Source organism: Otolemur garnettii, unplaced genomic scaffold (genome assembly GCF_000181295.1).
Source record: "Otolemur garnettii isolate 467f Iridium unplaced genomic scaffold, OtoGar3 scaffold00078, whole genome shotgun sequence".
NCBI classification, from domain to species: domain Eukaryota; kingdom Metazoa; phylum Chordata; class Mammalia; order Primates; family Galagidae; genus Otolemur; species Otolemur garnettii.
In genome coordinates this window covers 5087304-5108505 of record NW_003852473.1, presented here as the reverse complement: position 1 = coordinate 5108505, position 21202 = coordinate 5087304, and the positions used below count along the sequence as shown (strand labels likewise).

General features: G+C 36.5%; 1 protein-coding gene across 1 annotated transcript in view; it reads left to right on the top strand.

Annotated features, from left to right (window-relative positions):
- NAALADL2 (N-acetylated alpha-linked acidic dipeptidase like 2) overlaps positions 1–21202 on the top strand; it is a 979797-nt gene that overhangs the window by 784449 nt on the left and 174146 nt on the right. Inside the window, exon 11 of the mRNA XM_003794285.3 lies at positions 11529–11624. Coding sequence (XP_003794333.2) covers positions 11529–11624 — 96 coding nt within the window. The remainder of the gene's footprint in view (positions 1–11528; positions 11625–21202) is intronic.

The following is a 21202-nucleotide window of genomic DNA, read 5'->3' as shown; positions in this document are numbered from 1 at the left end:
GACTCTATTCCGTTCACAGTAGTGCCAAAGAAGATGAAATATTTGGGAATTTACCTAACAAATGACGTGCAAGATCTCTATAAAGAGAAGTGTGAAACTCTAAGAAAAGAAATAGCTGGCAATGTTAACAAATGGAAAAACATACCATGCTCATGGCTGGGAAGAATCAGCATTGTTAAAAGGTCCATACTACCCAAAGCAATATATAATTTTAATGCAACCCTTGTTAAAGCTCCACTGTCATACTTTAACGATCTTGAAAAAATAATACTTCATTTTATATGGAATCAGAAAAAACTTCAAATAGCCAAGACATTACTCAGAAACAGAAACAAAGCAGGTGGAATCACGCTACTAGACATCAGACTATAAGATAAATTGATAGTGATCAAAGCGGCATGGTGCTGACACAAAAACAGAGAGGTAGATGTATGGAACAGAATAGAAAACCAAGAGATGAATCCAGCTACTTACCGTTACCTGATCTTTGACAAGCCAATTAAAAACATTGAGTGGGGAAAAGATTTCCCATTTAACAAATGGTTTTGAGTGAACTGGCTGGCGACCTGCAGAAGACTGAAACTGGACCCCTCACCTTTCACCACTAACTAAGATAGACTCTCACTGGATTAAAGATTTAAACTTAAGACATGAAAGTATAAAAATACTAGAATAAAGTGTAGGGAAAATACTTGAAGAAATCAGCCTGGGCGAATATTTTATGAGGACACCCCCGGGGCAACTGAAGCAACATCAAAAATACACTACTGGGACCTCATCAAACTAAAAAGCTTCTGCACAGCCAAGAACACAGTAAGTAAAGCAAGCAGACAGACCTCAGAATGAGAGAAGATATTTGCTGATTATGTGTCCAACAAAGGTTTAATAGCCAGGATCCACAGAGAACTCAAATGTATTAGCAAGAAGAGAACAAGTCATCCCATCTCAGGGTGGGCAAGGGACCTGAAGAGAAACTTCTCTGAAGAAGACAGGCATATGGCCTACAGACACATGAAAAAATGCTCATCATCCTTAATCATCAGAGAACTGCAGATCAAAACTACTTTGAGGTAGCATCTAACTCCAGTAAGATTAGCCCACATCACAAAATCTCAAAATCACAGATGCTGGCATGGTTGTGGAGAAAAGGGAACACTTCTACACTGCTGGTAGGATTGAAAACTAATACGTTCCTTTTGGAAAGACATCTGGAGAACACTTAGAGAACCAAAATAGACCTGCCATTTGATCCTATAATTCCTCTACTAGGTATATAACCAGAAGACCAAAAATCACACTACAACAAAGATATTTGTACCAGAATGTTTATTGCAGCCCAATTCATAATTTCTACAGAAGAAGCCCGAGTGCCCATGGACCCACGAATGGATCAATAAATTGTGATATATGTACACCATGGAATACTATGCAGCAATAAAGAAAGATGGGGACTTTACTTCCTTCATGTTTACATGGATGGAGCTGGAGAATATTCATCTTAGCAAAGTATCTCAAGAATGGAAGAAAAAGTATCCAATGTACTCAGCTCTACTATGAAACTAATCTATAGCTTTCCTATTTATAGCTTTCATAGGAAAGCTATAATCAAATTTTAGCCCAAGAATATGGGGAAAGGGGAGGGAGATGTGAGGGGAGGGGGGAGGAAAGGTGGAGGGAGGGTGATTGGTGGGATAATCCTATGGTCCATCCTATAAGGGTACATGTGAATTTTTCTAAATGTAGAATACGAATGTTTTAACACAAGAACTAAGAAAATGACATGAAGGCTATGTTAACCAGTTGGATGAAAATATTTCAAATTGTATGTAAAAACAGCACACTATACCCCATGGCAGTATTAATGTACATAGCTATGATTTAATAAAAATAAATAAGTAAAATAAAAAGGAAATAAGTTATAATCAAAAAAAAGAAAGAAAGAATGATAGGAATCTCCCATGGAAAGGTTGTTTTTCTTTGAGATAAAATTTATACACAATAAAATTCACAAATCTTAAGTTAGATAGATGTTGGTAATTGTATATCCATGTAACCATCATCCAAAACTAGAAAAAAAAAATTTTTTAGATTATCCAAAGCTACTTAGTTAGAACAGCTTTTATTCTTGAATTACCTAAAGTTTCTTTTATGAATTTAAAATCCTTTCATTAAATAGTTATTTCTGAAAGAAAAAAAAAGAAACAAGGAAAGTATCTAAATTGAAACTCAAATCTTGAGGTCTCTGTTGGAAAAGTATTTTTTTCCAGGCTTTTGTATAGAACGCCCATTGATGGCACAGAGATTGCAGCGTGTTGGATGGCAGTCCCAAAGTAGGTATGTCCCCCAGAACCTGTGAATATAACTTTACTTGGAAAAAGTGTCTGTGCAGGGAAATTTAAATTAAGGATCTTAGGATAAGATCTTCCCGGATTACCTGGATGGGCCTAAAACGCAAAGACAAGTGTTCCTGTAACAGACAGAAGAGAAGATAGAGAGGAGAGGGTGGTGTAGAGAACCAGGCAGAGAGATGAGTCACGGTGCCACAACTAAGGAAAGCGTCACATCACCGAGTCACTCAGATCGGATCAGGAGAGGCCAGGAAGGAGGCAGCCTTCCCTGCAGCCAGGGAGGGAGCACAGCAGGGCTCGTGCGGCTGTCCACCTGTCGCTTCAGAAAAAGGCTGCTAATTTCTCAATCTTTTTGTCTTTATAAACTGATGTGATCTTTCCTTTTTAGTTTTTTGAGGCAAAAGCTAAAGGATATCACAGCTTCAGAGCGCTCTCTTTAGAAGTAAATAGACAAAAAATAAATCTGACCGTTCCCCTTCCCGAGGCGGTAGCGCAGGGCCTTTGTCACTCCCTCAGTGTCAGTGCCAGCGTGTCCCCTGTCTCTCCTGCTTATCTTAGTGGAATCCAAGTAGCAAAACAAGCCCAAACAGAGCCCTCAGGAGAGTCTAAGGCCGCGGTTCTGAACCTGTAGGTCGCCACCCCTTTGGTGACCATTTCACAGCAGTTGCCTAAAACCATCCCATACGCCCTGTAAAAATAGAGGTGTATGAAAATCCTTTTATGATTGGGGGTCACCACAACATGAGGAACTGTATTAAAGGGTCGCAGCATCAGGAAGGTTGAGAACCACCGGTCTAAGGGCTTGAATTTATATACGTGACTCATTTTGGATTTAATACCTCCTTACAGAATGAGTGTCAGGAGATACTAGAAGTTGCAGGGATGGTAAATAGTACTGTGGACACAGGCTTTGTCACTTCTTAAGTCAACTTCCTAATGCCCCCAACTTCTCCAGAGCGCCGCCCCGTTGGCGGGGTGTTCAGCCAGACATTGCCAGACACTGCCAGACCTGCTCTTCTATTTATAACGACAGTACAGATATGGAAATGTTAACAAATAGTGATCACTGGTTTTACTACATGGAATAATTAATATTGATTGAGAAAGTTTAGTAGTTTCACGTCTATCGGCTTCATCTTAGTCATCAGCGAGACGCTAAGTGAAAGCATTATGATAAAATGCTTGATTGGTGACGTGGCCTGCTAACAGCGTCCTTTACTGTTTCTTTATAGTTGTCCCTTAGCTTCCAGGTTCCTGATCTGTCTTGAAAGTGTGATTTTTTTTTTTTTATTAAAAAAATGACAAACATAAATCAATTGGCTAATGCAGGGGTCCTCAGACTTTTTAGACAGGGGGCCAGTTCACTGTCCCTCAAACTGTTGGAGAGCAGGACTGTAGGCCCCGGGATGAGTGGCTGCTAAGCAGGACAGGTAGCGGTGGCAAAAACTCCCGGGGGGCGGGGGGGTGCTGGATAAATGTCCTAGGGGGGCAGCATGTGGCCTGTGGGCCGTAGTTTGAGGATGCCCGGGCTAATGATATGTAGTGTGTATGTGGGTGGGGTAAACATACATTCAGTGAGTAAGACAAAATACGTCCAGGAAATTAGCTTCAGGAAAGGTTAAACTATGAATACTGGCTCCTAGAAATGTATTTTCTTGGCATATAAGAACTTTCAGACTGAAAATACACCTTGATCAATTGGAATGATTCACATTTTTAAGATTTGTATTACAATGATTACCCTTGCCTTGGCTAAATGTTTAAGGAACACGTAGAAAGACACACACACACACCTGCACACAAATGCACACACACACACACGTGCACACACATGGACATATGCACACACAGAGCTGATTTCTAGTACTGAATTTCCAGTAACTATTCTGTGAGTTTGTAAAATAATTTATTCATTTTGATTGTTCATGTTTCTTTTTGTATATCTTGGATGAATTGAGTCTTCTGGCATCTGCTCCAGTCTAAAATGAGGACACTGAATCAATATGAATACTAACTATAGGGGTGCCTTGAATATTTTCAATAAAATTGATGCTATGGACTTTCCTAGAACCTGAAAAAAAATAACTGTAATGTGAAAATGAGTATATTCAGAAAATAATGTGCTAATATTGTTCCGCATTTGACCCTTGGATGGTTAGACTTCTATTTAAACTCCACATCATCTCAGGCCTTCTTCACTTTGAACAGTGATGAGAATGTTGTTTCAAAATGATGGCTGTAATTATCTTTTTCTCAGTCCAGTACATTATGAATATCAGCGCCATTCAAAGCTGCAAGTGTTTTAATTTCATATATTAAATTTAAGTATCAATGTGCATCTCTCTGATTACAGCAAGGAGAGTATTGCAATGAGGGAAGTGCACAGGGGACTTTTTAGATTTAATTTTATTTAGTCTAAGTAGGGAGTCTTTGATTATATCATTTAAAATGTGCATAGTGTTTCTTCTGCTTGAGGCAAGTAGACTTTCCTTCAGAGGCAACTGAAGCAAAAGGGGGATAGGAGGAGGTGATCCAGGTTAACTTAACACACACAGTCCTGGGCTGTGAGTGACTCTGGCAGTGGGGTGTAGCACTGCTCAGGAATGAAAGTGTGGGCTGTGGAGTCAGATAAACTTGGGTTTAAATCCTGATGCTAAAATCTGACTACCCCCCGAAGTCGTTAGGTCTCCTTTGTAAAAAGAGGGTAATAATAGTTACTACCTCATAGCCATTAAATTAGGTTAAATCAGGAGATACACGCAGAGCACTTTGCTCCGTGTTGGTTCATGGAAAGCACTTCAGTTATTCTATTTATTCCAGGCTGTGATTGTTGAATGTAAGCCGTAGACAGAGAGGAATGTTCAGTGTGTTTTTGTCAAGCTCAATTTCCTCTAAGCCTATATGAATTAAATATTCTAAATGATCATTTCTGAAAAACTTGTATTACCATATTTTGGTATGGTGGTAAATTAAAGTTTAATGAATTGAGTCTATTCTACACCTTAATTAAAAATGAACTTTGATTCTTTTTTTCTTTACTTCAGGGTATATACAAACACTGCTTTCCACCATTTTACATTTACATCCCACCCTCAATTCAAAATCTTTATCCCCACTGGCTCATCTACTTAACAATTCTAGTGTACTGGGTAACTTTGTTTTGAGCTTTGAATCCTTTTTTTTTAAGACCATGACCCATTAATTTCCCCCCAACTTTCCTGTATTTTAAAAAGCTCTCCTTCTCTTCACATTAAAAATATGTCCATAACAATCATGTCCTAAACATAATGAGTAAACAGAATTTTTCTTTATTCTTTGACTCTAACGATCTAGCTTTCTATCTTTTCAAGCTAATTTTAATTTCTAGAAAGAATAATGTGTTCGTAGTTCACGTCTGTCTTCACCTCACATTTACTGCTCACCTGAGTGTACTCTGTCTCTGCTCTTACAACTTTCCAGAAACCTCTCTGACAAAAGACGTCACGGGTCTCTGAAATGCCACCTCCACATTTCATCTTCATGTTACTGTATTTCTTTGAACCGCTGCTACATTAATTTCCTTCCCAGACGTTCTCCATTTGGTTTGGATTCTGCGAAGTCGCACTTGCACTGTTCTGCACACGCTGCTCTCATGATCCCCAGGACCCTCTCCAGGACTTCATGGTTTTCCTCCTTCCTTTTAAGGATTGCTGTCACTCAGGTCTTGCTCTACTCAATGTCCTCCTGTGTGTGGTGCACATTGCATTTTAATTACCATTCCACAGTTCCAGTCCTCAAATTATTGTTAGATCTCTGGTCTAGAACTCAGTCTTTATAATAGAGTCACTCACTTCATAGATAATTTTATCTGAATGTCCTACAAACACCACAGCTCAAATGTTTAAGATTTTCTTTTTCCTCTTTTTTCTTTGTTTTTGTTGTTTGTTTTGTTTTTGTTTTTTTGAGACAGACTCTCACATGAGACTGGCTGGAGTCTCATGGCATCACTATACCTAAAACTCTTCAGCTCAAGCTATCCACTTGCCTCAGCTTCCCAAAAGCTGAGACCACAGGCACCCACAGCAATATCTGGCTAGTTTGGCTGTTTTTTCTATTGCTTGAGCTCAGGAGTGGGGCCAGCTCAAGTCTACAGGCACCCACCACAATGCCAGGCTAGTTTTTCTAATTTTTCCACTGCTTGCTCACTCCTGCTCAGGCTAGTCCTAATCCACTGAGCTGAAGCACTCCATTTGCCTCAGCCTCCTAAAATGCTAGGATTACAGATGTGAGCCTCCAAACTCGGGTGTATGTGTAAGATTTTCTAACACAAACATGCGTGTGTTTCCATAATTTCTAAATTAATGAAATTTTCATGTATGAACTCTACTAAGTCTAGAAATACTTGCAATTTTGACTTCTTTTTAAGACTCTCACATCTGATAATCATCAAGTGCTACTGACTTTCTCTCAGGCCTTTGCACAGTCACGTCCTCCTCTCTAATTCCAACCTCACCCGTCAGCTCAGTTTCTTGCTCTTTCTCTGTGTGACTGAAATGGCGTTCTGTCTACACTGCTACTTTCCATCATATTTTTTCACTTAATCCCCCCATATGCATCAATATGTGCTATCCTCAATGTGCACGTAAAAATATAACAAAACCTTCCAAAAAATGTCTGCCACCATAAAAATGGTATTCAAATTTTAAGAGTTACACATTTTAAAAGTGAAATTTTATGAAGTTCAAAATAAAGACATTTCCGCTAATTTAGATTTCATAATTGCAGCTCTCAGCTATACAGAGAAGTTTAACACATCTATTTTACAGTCGTCCTCTCCATCTTACATGGGCATTTTTTTTTTGTTTTTTATTTTTTTGTTTGCTTACTCTTAACATGAGCTCTCCGAGGTGGGAAAGACAGGTATATTTGTGTTTCAACTTTATGGATGATGATACTAGGATTGAGAATTAAATGATTCACTTAAGATTGTCTGACAATTTTAGACTATTTTGATAAGAAAATTACCCTAGGTTTTAAAAAGTTCATGATAGAGTGAAATAAATAGAAATATACAAAAAATGTAAAGTAATAAGTAGTAAGCAAAAGTAAATATAAGTGGTGAGGACACATCAACTAGAGAGCAGTTAGTCTAAGAGTGGGTGAAGATCGGGGAAACAATCATACAGAGAAGCGTGCCAAATGGTCCAGGGGAGATGTGGCAGGCAGAAGAAGAAATAGCATAAATAAAGTGACAGAGATGTGAAGCGTAAGGGTAGACTCAAGATTTGGTGACATAGGGAAAGGACATGTGGAAGTGGTCCAGACAAGGAGCTGGGTGGTAAAATGCCATACCAAGCTTGGGCTTTGGCCTGTAGACAACAGGGACCATAGTGTGGGTGAAAGTAAGAAGTTAGTAGACTAAGACAAGAGATAAGAACTGGTAGAGAAATACCCAACTGAGTAGATTGGAAGGAAATCGGCCAGTGCAGTAAGAAGGTACAGAGAGTGTAGGAGACTGGAGTCATGAATGACTCACTCTTTTACATGTAGGTAAAATGTAGACATACTGACACCCAAGGTAACAGACAGAGGTGACATGGAGGGGACATGTTAGCCTGGGCTGGGACATGGCAGGTTGGTGTGTCTGAAGGGTTGTGTAGACAAACAGAAATGATGAACCAAGAACAGGGATCAGAGCTAGAGATAAAGTCTTGGAAGCCGTCAATGTGAAGTAGGCAGTTGAAGCTGGAAGAAGCAGATGAAACCACCTACAGAGCCTGTGAACAGAGGGTGGAGGGTCAACCATGCAGAAACCATGTGAAACTTCAAAAAGGGAAAAAAAAATCAAGTTACAGGTAGATAATAATATGCAAGTCATGGACTCTAGGCAGCAGAGTTGGAAGAAGCAGAATAGGAAGAACAGTGTGATCACTGTTGTTGAATGTTACTCAAGAAAACAAGTAAGTTAGAAAGTGCGGGAGCCATGTTGAATTTTACACCTTACTCTGAATGGTTTTTTTTTTTTTTTTTTTATCAATATCCCTTCTTCAGTAATAGTTTCATTATGATCTCTAAGTGGCAGACACTCAGTATTAAAATTTCTATATCTTGGCTTGTGTCAGGTTTGTTTTATTTTTATCTATTTTTTTTTAAAATAAAAGCACTTTCTGAATAGTTAATATTGCATTAATCATGTGAGACAGGATTAAACAGCCATTACTTTATATTTACTTTTACTTAACTACTTATTCCTCTCACAAAACATACTTTTAAAAAAATCTTTTCATTATATATATATACCTGTTTATTAAACACATCTATTATATTCATAATGTATATGAACAAAGCAGGTGTGTTGTCTCAATCGTTTGAAAGCAGGGATAGTTGGTCTTTATGTGTCCACATCCCGTTAGACTAAACTTTATGTGCCTAAGGATCGTGTCCTGCATTTAACTGGCACAGAGAAAGTGTTACAGGAACATTTTTTTAACTGATGAATTAAAGGAGGCACTGAAGACACAGAATGTTATGTCAAGAAATAGGAAAAGGAGCAAGAAAAAGAAGGGAGTGACATTGGAGAATCAGGATCATATTTATAATTTAAGTTAATATGTTCTGCCATTAAATTATTGAAAGTTCAATAACATTCTCATTAATTATAACTCCCCACTTACACTCTTGTGGGATCGTTCAATTTGAAGCTGGCTGATATTTTACATCTACACTATTAGTGAAGTTTTATTTTTCTAAGTAAACTAAGAAGATAAAACCACTCCAAGAAGTTTATTTAAAAATACTTGTTAAGCAAACTTTCAACGACTTCAAAGATTAATTATTAAATAAAAATGAACACAAAAATTATTCGTGTCACACTTCCCCTGGCATTGATTTAGTCATCTCTATCTGGAAACTCAGCATATCTAGAGGCAAACTGTTCTTCTCGCAGAATCATCACTTTCTCTAGTTGGGCATCCTACCGAGGCTGGAAGCCCTCAATTGCTTACATCGCCATCATTGCTACCACTGCTGAATCATCATTTATGGCTTTTTTTTTTTTTTTTAGTAACAACTATAGTGCTAGTTAACACAGTGTCTTCTATGGGTCAGTCATTGGACAGGTCACTGCATCTCTGTGAAAAAATGTATTATTGTCCAATGTCTTAGACAAAGTAACTAATCTTTTGGATAATAAACTACTTCAGTTTATTAAGTAGCAAAACCAAAATTTTAACCTATGCCTATAGTGATGACCCAAAATACCTCCAAAAAAAAACCTGTTGAGAAGTAAAATTAAGTTTATTAGACCTGCTGCAGTCAGGAGGACGCCACCTTGCCGGAATGCGTTAATTTGCAGAGCCCCAGTAACAATGCACCACAGCTGGGAACTTCAACAGTAATTTATTATCTCATCTTTCAGGTGCTGTCAGTATTCCATCCTTCTCTGGCCTTTGAGAGAGACTCTGTTCCGTGCTTCTTACCTAGATTCTGGTGGTTTTCTCAGTCTCTGGTGTGCCCGAGCTTGTAGACCGATAACCTTGGTCTCTGACTTCTGTTCACATGGTGTTCTCCCTGTGTGTGTCTGCGTCCTCTTTTTATAGGGTCACCTGTTACCTTGGAGTAGGGACTCAGGCTATTGTGCTGTGACCTCATTGTACTTAACTGGTTACATCTGCAGTGGTCTATTTCTAAATAAGGTCACATTCAACATATTTTCAAAAGTACTTTTAGAATTTTCAGCATATTTTGGAAGTCATAATCCCTAGGACATCCAACTTAGGTATGTATATATGATAATAAGCTATCTTAAGTTTTGAGGAAGAAAATTCAACTGAGTCTTAGTAGGCTCTAGAAATAAGGAAATTAGGAAAGATTACTTATGAGATTTTAGTCTTGGGTTGAGAAATCTTACAACAAGAATTACAAAGAGGAGTACTGCTTGAGAATTGGGCAGAATTTCTATCAAATTAGTTTTAGATTGGTGGGCAAAATGAGGTGAGAGGCACACAAAACATGTTTTGGTAAATACATTGTTCATCTTGAAAATATGTCGTTCCATTGACTTGTGGTCTTGTTCAAAATTTGGGTATATCAAGCAGCTAGGTTACTTTTGCTTGATCTTGGAATTTTTATAAATAGGAAGTGAAGAGTGTACCTTGTCACAGAATTGTTTAATGTAAAAAAAAAATATGTTGGCTTTGGTTTCCATCTATATAACTTGAAAGCCTAACAACTACATCATTTTAACTTTCTTTTCTATCATGGATAAAAATTCTGCTTAAATTTGTTAACCTGTTGCAATCCCTTTGGCAAAGATCGAGTTAAATCTCTTCTCCTCATGAGTCTTCAAAAAGATTATATATCTTTCCACAAATCTATCCATTCATACATGTATATATTCTGCCCTAATTCTTTTGTTTTCTGTAGAAATGACCTAGACCCATCAGGTTTTTGAGTATAAGTTATATTTACATTGTGAACGATAATTATTTCTTATGATATCAGTAATGTTGGTGACTGTCTCCAAGCGTCTTGTTTTAGATGATACCATCAGCATTCCAGGTCTTCTTGCATTGTGAGCCTTGGCTACACTTGCAAGTATAAAATGAATTAATTAGGGTCTCTGATTCATTTCAAACATCTCCCCACTAAAGTTTTGATACTTTGTTGACAACATATAAAACCATGTGGCAGTTCTACCCCAAATATTAATATATCTTCCTATTGTTTTGAAGTTAGTTTGATAATACTTCAAATATCTTGAATATTTTGTCTAGGGTTTTCTATGTAATCATGTTTATCAAAAACATTCTATTCTGTGGAATCCCTTCTCTATTTTAAATAGAGAAATCCCTTCTATTTAAAATAGAGAAGGGATTTCTCATGGAAGTTTTACAGTTAAAGGTGTTTACATGTAAGTCTGCATTTTGGGAATAAAAGGTGAGGGAAATATCAATAATTATCTCTTTGGGTAAGAAGACATTTTTTCTAAGTACACATAATGTCAAATGTTATAGAACTGTATTCATTTTAATTCATAAATATTCTGTGATGGGTAATTAGATCAGAAGAATGAAGTCCAGCAATCAACAGAAACCTTAAAGCAATTTAGAGTCCTTTTGACTTTCCAAAGAAAATTCAATAAGTACTTGAAAAAGAAAATCAATGAAGAGTTTTAAATGTTTGTTTCTTGATTTGCTACAGGGTCCAAGTTTTCTCTCCGAGGCACTTTTTCCTAGACATGCAACAGATATTGAAGAAATGGATCCTTTTTTCAATCTTCATGAAACGATCACCAAGGTAGGGAAGAAATGCATTCATAAACTGTTTGGGAAAGTTTTGTTCTTCTTTTTTCATAGACAGGGGAAAGAAAAATAATTAATAAAAAGAAATCTATATATTTTTATTCATATAATATACTACAAAGGATTTTAGTACTTCCTATTATTTTACTAAGGAGTAAAGATGATAAGCAACTCATTCAAAGTCATGCAGACCCATAACCAGTAATTAGTAGTAAAAATTAATTTTCAATAAAACAATTAGTGTTTTTCTCAATCTGAAAGCAACTTTGTGTTATATTCTCAAATATATCTCTTTATTTAGAGTTAAGGGCACATAAAATAGGTCTTTGAATTTCTCTTCAAAGATTTGTTTTAATATTTAAGGTACTTGTTTATGATACATTTTAGCTGCAGTTAAAGAAGGTTCCTTTTTAGGGAAAAGGTTAGACTACATTTAGAAAAAGAAATGTTTTTACCGTGTTCTTACCCTGATTTACACTCATTCAACTTAGAATTCTTTTACTTTATAGGGGTGTAAAAACAATACGTATTCAGTGTAAGTCCTACTTTGAGTGCCATACTAGGATTTTGTTTTACACTTTTTTTGTTTTTTGCTCTATACTTTCAATGAAATATTCAATAAATTGCCTGAGATCTTCAACACTTTATTTTAAAATAGGGTTTGTTCTAGATGATTTTGCTCACCTGTAGGCTAAGGTAAGTGTCTCAGCACGTTTACGGTGGGTGAGGCGAAGCTGTGATGTCTGGATGGTCAGGTATATTAAGTTAAAAAAGTCAAGTGCATTTTCTGCTTATTCTATTTTTAACTTATGATGGATTTATTGGGTCTTAACCCCGTTGTAAGCTGAGGAGTGTCTGTGTTTTGCTAGTTGTAAGCCTATTACATAGTATATGAAGTAAATTAAGTTTTATAATATGGAGTACATAAATTTAATATTCCTGATATCATATGAACTTTTACATTTTCCTGTTATTTATTTAACCTGTTATAACCTGCCTTTTGGAGATAGAATTCTGATAGATAGATAATATTGATACCCTAATATCACTAAGGGAATCCGTATTTATACACATACTTGAAAGCCTGACTCATTCTTAAATCTCAGTGAAACTTTCCAAGGCTGATCATCTTCTGTAAGGAGAGGAAGTGGGTTAAAATTAATGAGCCCGTCGAGTAGCCACAGAATGAGCTCAGGATGTGGAGGCCATGGCGTCTCTGGCACTAGAGAGCAGTGTGAATTTACTTCTTTGCAACTTTGATATAAGAAGAGCTTGAAATACATTTTGCTTAAAATTCTTTTAAGCTCAAAATATCTGAATCTTAACTATATGTTTATTAGCTTGGCAAAATTATCTGACACAAAGCTTATCCCAGTCAAGTGACTTGATTTTTTAACATCTCCATTCTTTGATTGTTCATTATTATTTGGATATAGTGAAATAGAAGTGGACCCAAAATAACTTCTTAGTAGTCAAAATCTTAGCAACATAACACCTGGAGATTAGATATATGTGAATATGGAAGGATGATCATATATGTGTGATAAACATATAAGTGAATATTTATAGCACATATTTATTCATTCAAATATTCTTCTACTAAAAGTCTGTGTTTATTTATTTGTAAGCAAAGCATTAGAGAATTCTGGAGTATTAGAATAGTAATATTTTCTGTGCTTTTCTGTGAATCAGGAAAATCAAGAATTTTTGTGGAAGGGGCAATTTGAGACCATGTTGACATTAGATATTTAAATGAGATGATAGTGTCCAGCATGTGAATTCCCCCACCAGAGAAAAGGCAAGGCTTTGATTTCAGATGCTGGTCCTTGATGTCCAAGGTCTTGACCTCACTAAAATGCCTCAGAATATGTTGGGAATCAGGGATGTGCCCAGAAGGGAATAGGGGAGCAGAGAACACAGCTTCAACATGCACAAATTAAAACAAAATTACTTTGAAACAAATAAAAAATAAAAATCCATAGAGAAAAGATAACACATTCATTCATAGATAATTGTTACGTATTTTACATGTGTTTCCAGATATATTTGATGTGGTTTTGATTTGCATTCTCCTACTGGTTAGAGACTTTAAAGCTTTTTTTGTAGGTTTGTTGCCCATTGGTATACAAGTTTGGACAATTTAGTTTGCGAACTCATCCTAGAAAAACTGGTACGTTCCCATTGCTGAGTATCACAGTCGTCACCATCCAAGTGCTCCCCTTGGGAAGCTGTGCACCAATGACAGAGTTTAGTCCACCCTCAAACCAATTCTGGAACTCTTTTTATGGAATAGCCATTTTGTTATACAAGGTAAGACAAAAAAGTTTGCAAACCCATCCTAGAAAAGGTTTTCCATACCTGGCTGTAGAATATCACGACACTCACCCTCCAAGTGCTCCGCTTGGGGAGCTGTGCACTGACCCAGCCCTTTTTCTCAGGAGAGCCTGCACACTTCATGGTCCCACCACGTCTATGAGATGAACACATTACCCTTCCACATAAGTGAGTCTTTGCTTTCTAGACCTTTGCCATCCGTCACAATAACGCTTTTATGTCAAATTAAATTACAACTTCTCCGTATTATAAAGTTAATAACCTGTATTATAGTTTGGTCTTTGCTAAATTTAAACCATTATACAATTTATCCGTGTTACAGAAAAACTTGTACTCCCTTAATATTTTCAGATTAAAAATAAATAAATAAATAGACCAGACATGAGCCGTGAGCCCTCAAGAATAGTTTTCCAGGATTCTTCTGTAGTTCCTTTCTTTTCCAAAGTTTGAATTTGTCTTGACATTCATCTTTTTGATAGAAACCATAGAACCTAAGAAAATAATGAATGAAGCTCAATATTGATGTGAAAACGTGTAATTCATCACTGTTCCAATGACAGTCAGGTGGTTCAGTATAAACTCACTAAGGGCGACATGTGAGGCATCAACGCTGGAGAATTTTTTTTGCCTCCATAATTACTTTTAAAAAGCAGCATCTATTTTTTTTTTAAATTATCATGGAAAGCAGAATAATTTTTTTCAAAGGCTAAACATGAATTAAATATCAATATAAATCCTAGCTGCTTAATCCTTTAATAAATGAATAAAAATCGCCATGGATTCAGGGTTTGTAATAGGCTTATTTTTCCTTCTACACCCAGGAATTTCTACTTATGTTTTAAATCTTCAGCATTTAGCTGATAATTGTTATTAGTTATCTAAACATCCTGGGGGTCTAACATAAGCTGAACACGCAGCCACATACTTGAAGTACTAACACAATCAACACCCAGGAGCAGGTCTGGGGATCAGCGAGGTCGGGGCAGTATTAATTCCAGTGTGCTCAGGGGCTGGATCCTGCACAAAGTGTGCGAGGGAGAAGATGGAACTTTGCTTCTAAGAGATTTGAAGAATTCACCCGAGAGGCGACATTTGAGGAATTTAAGGAATTTCTACTTTATCTTAATGTCAATGAGCTTCTTTTGACAGCATTTAAAGATCAGGTTGTTGGTGATATGTGTGAAGAAGAATGATCTGTATTTTGGAAAACAGGAGACAGATTTGAGAGGCAGTTTTAAGACTGAGTGACAGGTTCTATGACACATGAGATGTGAAATGGGAGGAGAGTCAAGGAGAATGTCGGCAGTGCTACCTTAAGAAAGGTTGATTGTACTGAATAATTAATAACTGAATTAGGGACTGGTTTGGAGAAAGTGACCGAGTTCACACTGAACATGAGGAATCTAGGGTGCCGTAGGGCCTCTGGGCTGATACATCAGGAAGGCAGAGGATCCAGTGCTGGGCCCTGAGAAGTAGTGGGATCTGACAATGTACCATCAAACTCAGAAACTGGGAGTCGTGTGTGGTTTTAAGTTAAAAAATAATTTAGATTAAATAGAGGCAGAAGTTCAGTTTCTTGGTGGCTTAAGACAAAATTCACTTGCTCAGTGACCATGTAAGCTAGTGGCTTACAGGAAATTTCCATTGTCACTGTTGATGTTTGTGACGTTACCCAGGCAACATTCCTGCGGGGGAGGAGGAGGCAGAGAGAGGACAGACTGGGGACAGCATGGTTCCTGCCGCCCTCCAGGCATATCCACCCAGCCCTCTCCTCCCTCACTGTGACTTCTGAACCAGTTCCTTGGAATCCTTTTACTATTGCGTCTTCATGTGCGCTTGATCCTCAGTTGTGTGCTGTGCTCAGGACAGAGCTCACCCAGATCATTAGCTGAAACTTCACTTTTAACAGCGGTAATATCGTGTATTTAGTTTACATATTTTTTATATTTAATATATTTTAGCACATTCTTGCTCAAATTCTGTCCATAATAGACACTCAACTAATAAGGACTGATAACTTGTATTTAATCAAAACAAGACCCTAGATCTACCTTTAGAAGAAAAAGACTTTAACATCCAATGTGAACATCAAGCCTGTGGGGTGTCAGAGGAGGGTTCCATCTGTCACGTCGGGGACTGATGGTACCTCTCACCTGACACTCAGGCACTGTATGTTACAAATAAAAATCTCTGAGGGTGACTGGTGCAGCCATTGAAACAAAAATACTTTCCGTGGTACCATGGAACCCAGCAAATGACCTAATTCTGCTTATGAATTTCCTCAAGAAATATGTTTATTCATTCCTCAGTTGCTTTTCTAACCTTGTTTAAGAAAAAAAATTCTTTGTTTTTTAAATAGTACAGGGGATGCCTTCTTAATAATACAGAGCTTTCAAAAATATTGTTCTTAAATGGATATACATTTTTCCTGTCTTATGTAACATAGAAACAGAATTTTTTTATTAAACTAATTTGAGTATCACAATATCACAAAGAGAAAGTAGTAGAAATATTATAGTATTGATTCCCATTATAAATGGGAAAGTGATATTAAATTTCAGAATAAGGCAATATTTATATAAAGCCTGGAAATCAGGCTCAGTATTTCTTACATAGTTTGTGTTCTAATAATACAGTTCTAATAATCCTTACTTCATGATAATGCTTTACTTCATTGCTATAAATTTTAACTCCATTTTACAGTGGCATGAATGGTTAATGGTAGCATTTTCAATGTTGAACAAATGAAATAATTTACTTCTTACCATTTCATATAATATTAATTGCATTCGGCTGTCAATCACCCTTCAGAGTTAGTTAACCTTGATCATTTTGATTAATGTAATTATATCTGCAAACATACCATTTTAATATGTGATTTGTGAAATATAAATTTACAATTTTTAAAAACCATGTTTGTACCAGTTGTTACATGTATAATATTAAGGATCTTAGAAAATGGTAATTGAAAACTTAAAACAATCTACTCATTTTATAAATATAGAATAGAAAGTCAGACTAAAAACTAGAATGATTTAATTTTTCTTAGAATGCCATTCTAAGCTATAGCTTTGGAAAATCTGTGTGAGGCCACTGAGATCAGTAGTCTTATATAAAGTAAGATGAAAAGGGAAAGCCAGTATTTATTTATTTATTTATTTATTTATTTGTGTTCCAAAGGCATATTATACTCATTAGCTTAGTGGAATTTCTGGGATAGATTTTTATTTTAAATGCTTAGAAAAACTGGCTATAATTTGTAATATGAAGGAGCAAATTGAGTGTTTTTCAAATATCTCTAATGTTTATATACTGTTTATTAACAAAAATATAAAATATAAAATGACAAAATATAAAAAGATTGTATTCTGTTTAGGAAAGGAAGTTTAAAGGTGTTTTTTAATCTGAGTACATGCACATTTGAGGTTATTCTGGGATTATGAATTTAAAGGCTGTTTTAACTTTCAGTTTTTCTCACTATATCAAATTATTCTTACTAGATTCAAAATGTTCACATAGCCATCTACATTTTTTTATTTTCATGACATGCGTCAAACAAAAAAATCCCAGTCAGTATTTTCAATGCAGAGATTGTCCTCTGTAACGAAGACTGTTTGTTCCAGCTACTTGAGACAGATAATAGTATATTAAAACCAACGCCTTATGCTTTGAACAGGAAATATTATAGGTGTGTATTTTCTTCACAAATGCATAATTAAACTCAGTATCTTCATTTGCAGAAATTGGAGACTGTTCTGACTGTATTTTCTCTTGCCAAGGGAGGTTTACTTTATTCTTTTTCATTTATTGCACAAATATTAGAGTTTCTAAAGGCCTGCCTTATACCTCCAGTTTATCTTTGTTTTTATTACTCAGGAGTGAATTATTACACAATAGGTAATTGTATACATTTGACTATCTTTTAAAATGGAAGTTAATCTTCATATTATGTATTTTTCCAAATGCTATTAGATACTAAAAGTTATTAGTGAATATTCAGACAGGAAAAAGTAAAAAGCCTGTTATTCCTGAGCTTTCTTCTTATACTTTCTTCTTCTATGTATATATAAAGATTATTTTAACATATAGTTGTTACATAATACAAACATACTACTTCTATAAATCAATAGAAATTTCTATGATCACCTATAAATAATGTGACAAACTTTTAAAGCTGTAATGAAACTACTTTAAGAAGTATTCACATCTACCTAAGGGAAGAGTAGTCCCATTCCATAAATAACATTTTTGGTGATAACTGAATTTTATATTCTCTAAATATGTAAGTCTTTTCTTATTTTAGGGGTCTGTCAATAGCTTGAAAATAAATTTTGATGTTAATTTGTGCATTTTCCATCACTTTGAAGAAAAGACTACCTTTTCATACCATTCTTGGATAACACCACGCTCAAAGCACTATAAAAGTACCGAGGCAAAGGCAGATTAGTGAATGGACAGCAGATTAACTTCAGGTAGGCAGATCAATCGTCCTTCCAGAAAATGGAGGAAACGAACTTTTAGGAAAATAAAAAATGTTTAAAGCTCCAGGCAATATCTACTTCTTTGAAAAAAATCTAATATAACAACATAACAGAAGTATCTGGGAAATCTTTTGTTGAAATAGACTTTGATGTTGATATATATTTGAGTGTCATGGGGATGGTTATCTAGGGCCCCCACAGTAACCATGATTAAAAATCCCTGAAATGCATGTGTGTGTACGTGTGCACACACACAGACCATGTGGTATGAACTAAGTAGTCATAAAGATTTTCAGTGCTAATCACTCTCATTATTGTTCCTTGGAAAATGATGACTTTGTGTGTGTGTGTGTATAAAGCAAGAAAAGATACATGTCTTTATCTATATTCTTAAATGTGTCTGTGTATCGTATATCTGTCATCTTTTCCAGAGAACTCTGAATGTCCTTTGGTTTTCTTTGCTGTATGTTGGTACTAGATATTCTCTTGTTAGTGTCATCTAGGAAACATTCAGACTAGCATATTTCTTTCAGCATGTAGTACAGTCATCGTTTCAATAATGCAAAGTCTCTTAAAGAGTTCACAGCAATTAGTATTTTAGTATAGAATAGATGTATTCCCCCAAATATGAGCATTTTATAATATTGCATATAATTTTAGTAACTTAGAAAGAATGAAATTTGAAGATATCAAAGAAATTTTTGTTTAAAATATGTTCTAATGGAGAAACAATATTTATTTTGGCCCAGTTAGAGTTTATTTATTAATATGTCCATTTCATTTTATGAAGTTAAAGCCTTGAATTTCATTACATTTGAAATTGCAGTGACTTTATGCCACTTAGTAGAGGTTCAAATAGTAATATTTCTGCATTCTTAAATATTATACAATGGTAATGAACACTTGTAGTTCTTTCCCTACATCTTTAAGGAAAACTTGTAATTTTCATAATTAGTGATTTTCAGAAAGCGATAGACGGTAGTCCATTTTAGAGACATTTCCTTTAAAATTTTAAAAAAGTACCTAGAATGTTTTCGTTTGCTATTTGTAAAGATCCACACGCAATCTTGTTGAATAAAAATAAAGGGATTCCACGGGCTCAGGTAACCGAAGAGTCTGGAAGCAGCGGCCACAGGAGGGACTTAGGCTCAGCTCCGATGCATTTTTCTCTGTTAGCCTCCGGATCCGCCCTTCACCATGCTGACACTCTTGCAGCAGAAGTTCTTCATAATACAAAAGTGCTGTCAGCAGTTCCCGGAATCACATCTGTATATAATACTGTCAAGCACGAAAAAGCCTCTCCTCCAGTGACTTTCGCAGAGCAGCAGCGATGCTGATTTTTGCAAAGTTCCAACAAAATCCTTCTTAGTGGCCTGAATTGTCTGATGCTCTATTTTAAGCCGTTCCTTGTGACCAGGGAAATAACTATGCTAATGGAATTAGGCCTGGTTTATGCAAAGTGATCACTGTGGAAAAGGAATCAAGGTTACCCTGATTAACTCAGGACAATTGTTCTTTTCCAAGGAACTGGAGTTAACCTCCTTCCTAACAGTGACTGCTGCAAATCGCCGGAGCCCAGAGCGGCACTAGTGTCACAGAGCCAATCGCCAAATGGTGCTTAAGTCACAGCAATGCAGTTGTCCACAGAGGAGAAAGAATCAATATTTTGGAAATTGCAAAACCAGGGCTAAACAATGGAGGTATTTCTGCTAACGGGCTGCTGCGTACTCTGGTACAGACAAAGTGTATCTAGTCATGATGACCACTTGAAAAGAACAAGAGATGGATGGACAAAAAGAGTAAAATACAGCCTGGGAAGTATTTGGTTAATTATAGGTAGTCCCAGAGTTTCACCACATCCTGTGGGGGAAGAAATGTACTTAAGAGGGGTTAAAAAGCATTCGCCACGTTCATGAAGCAAATGTATTTTCTGCCCATCTGAATATGACAATATCATCTCTGAGGCCCCGACATTCTCAGGGTACCACCTCGCGCTGCCACCACAAACTGATGGGATTTGGCAGATGACAAAACCTTTGTGAACCTACATCTACAATGCCCATCAGCTATAACCCTCTACCTTTAAAGAGGTGGGTCACCCTTAGAAACCAAGAAATCACTGACTTCAGATGCTGCACTGATGAGAGGACTCTGTAAGCTTGTGTGCTAACAGAAACAGCCGATAATGACTAACTTTCTGGATAGCAACATACTCGAATCATAAGGCATTGTTAAAAACATAAAATTATGGAAGACACAGTTCTACTGATCTTACAAGCCTAGTTCTCCTCAATGTTAGAACATTTGAATGATAATCTTGCATATAACAGGATATCAAACATTTCATTTCAGTGCTCATCTAAGGACTTTATGTTTAAAAGAATTTGTTTACGGGGTGGCGCCTGTGACTCAAAAGAGTAGGACACTGGCCCCATATGCTGGAGGTCGTGGGTTCCAACCTAGCCCCGGTCAAAAAAAAAAACCTGGCTATGGCTTGGGCCAAAAACTGCAAAGAATTTGTTTACAGAACAAGTGTCCTTTAATTCATTTACACCTATCGCTGTTTCTCCAGTTGAACCCTGACCCACATTTTAATTAATGATCCACAATTGCCAAAGTTATGATGTAGGTTCACAGATGTGGTGACGCTGTGCACTAAATATTCTTCAACTCAGCTGTCAGCGTCCACTCACGCCCCAGTGTGATCTTCAACTCAGCTGTCAGCGTCCACTCACGCCCCAGTGTGATCTTCAACTCA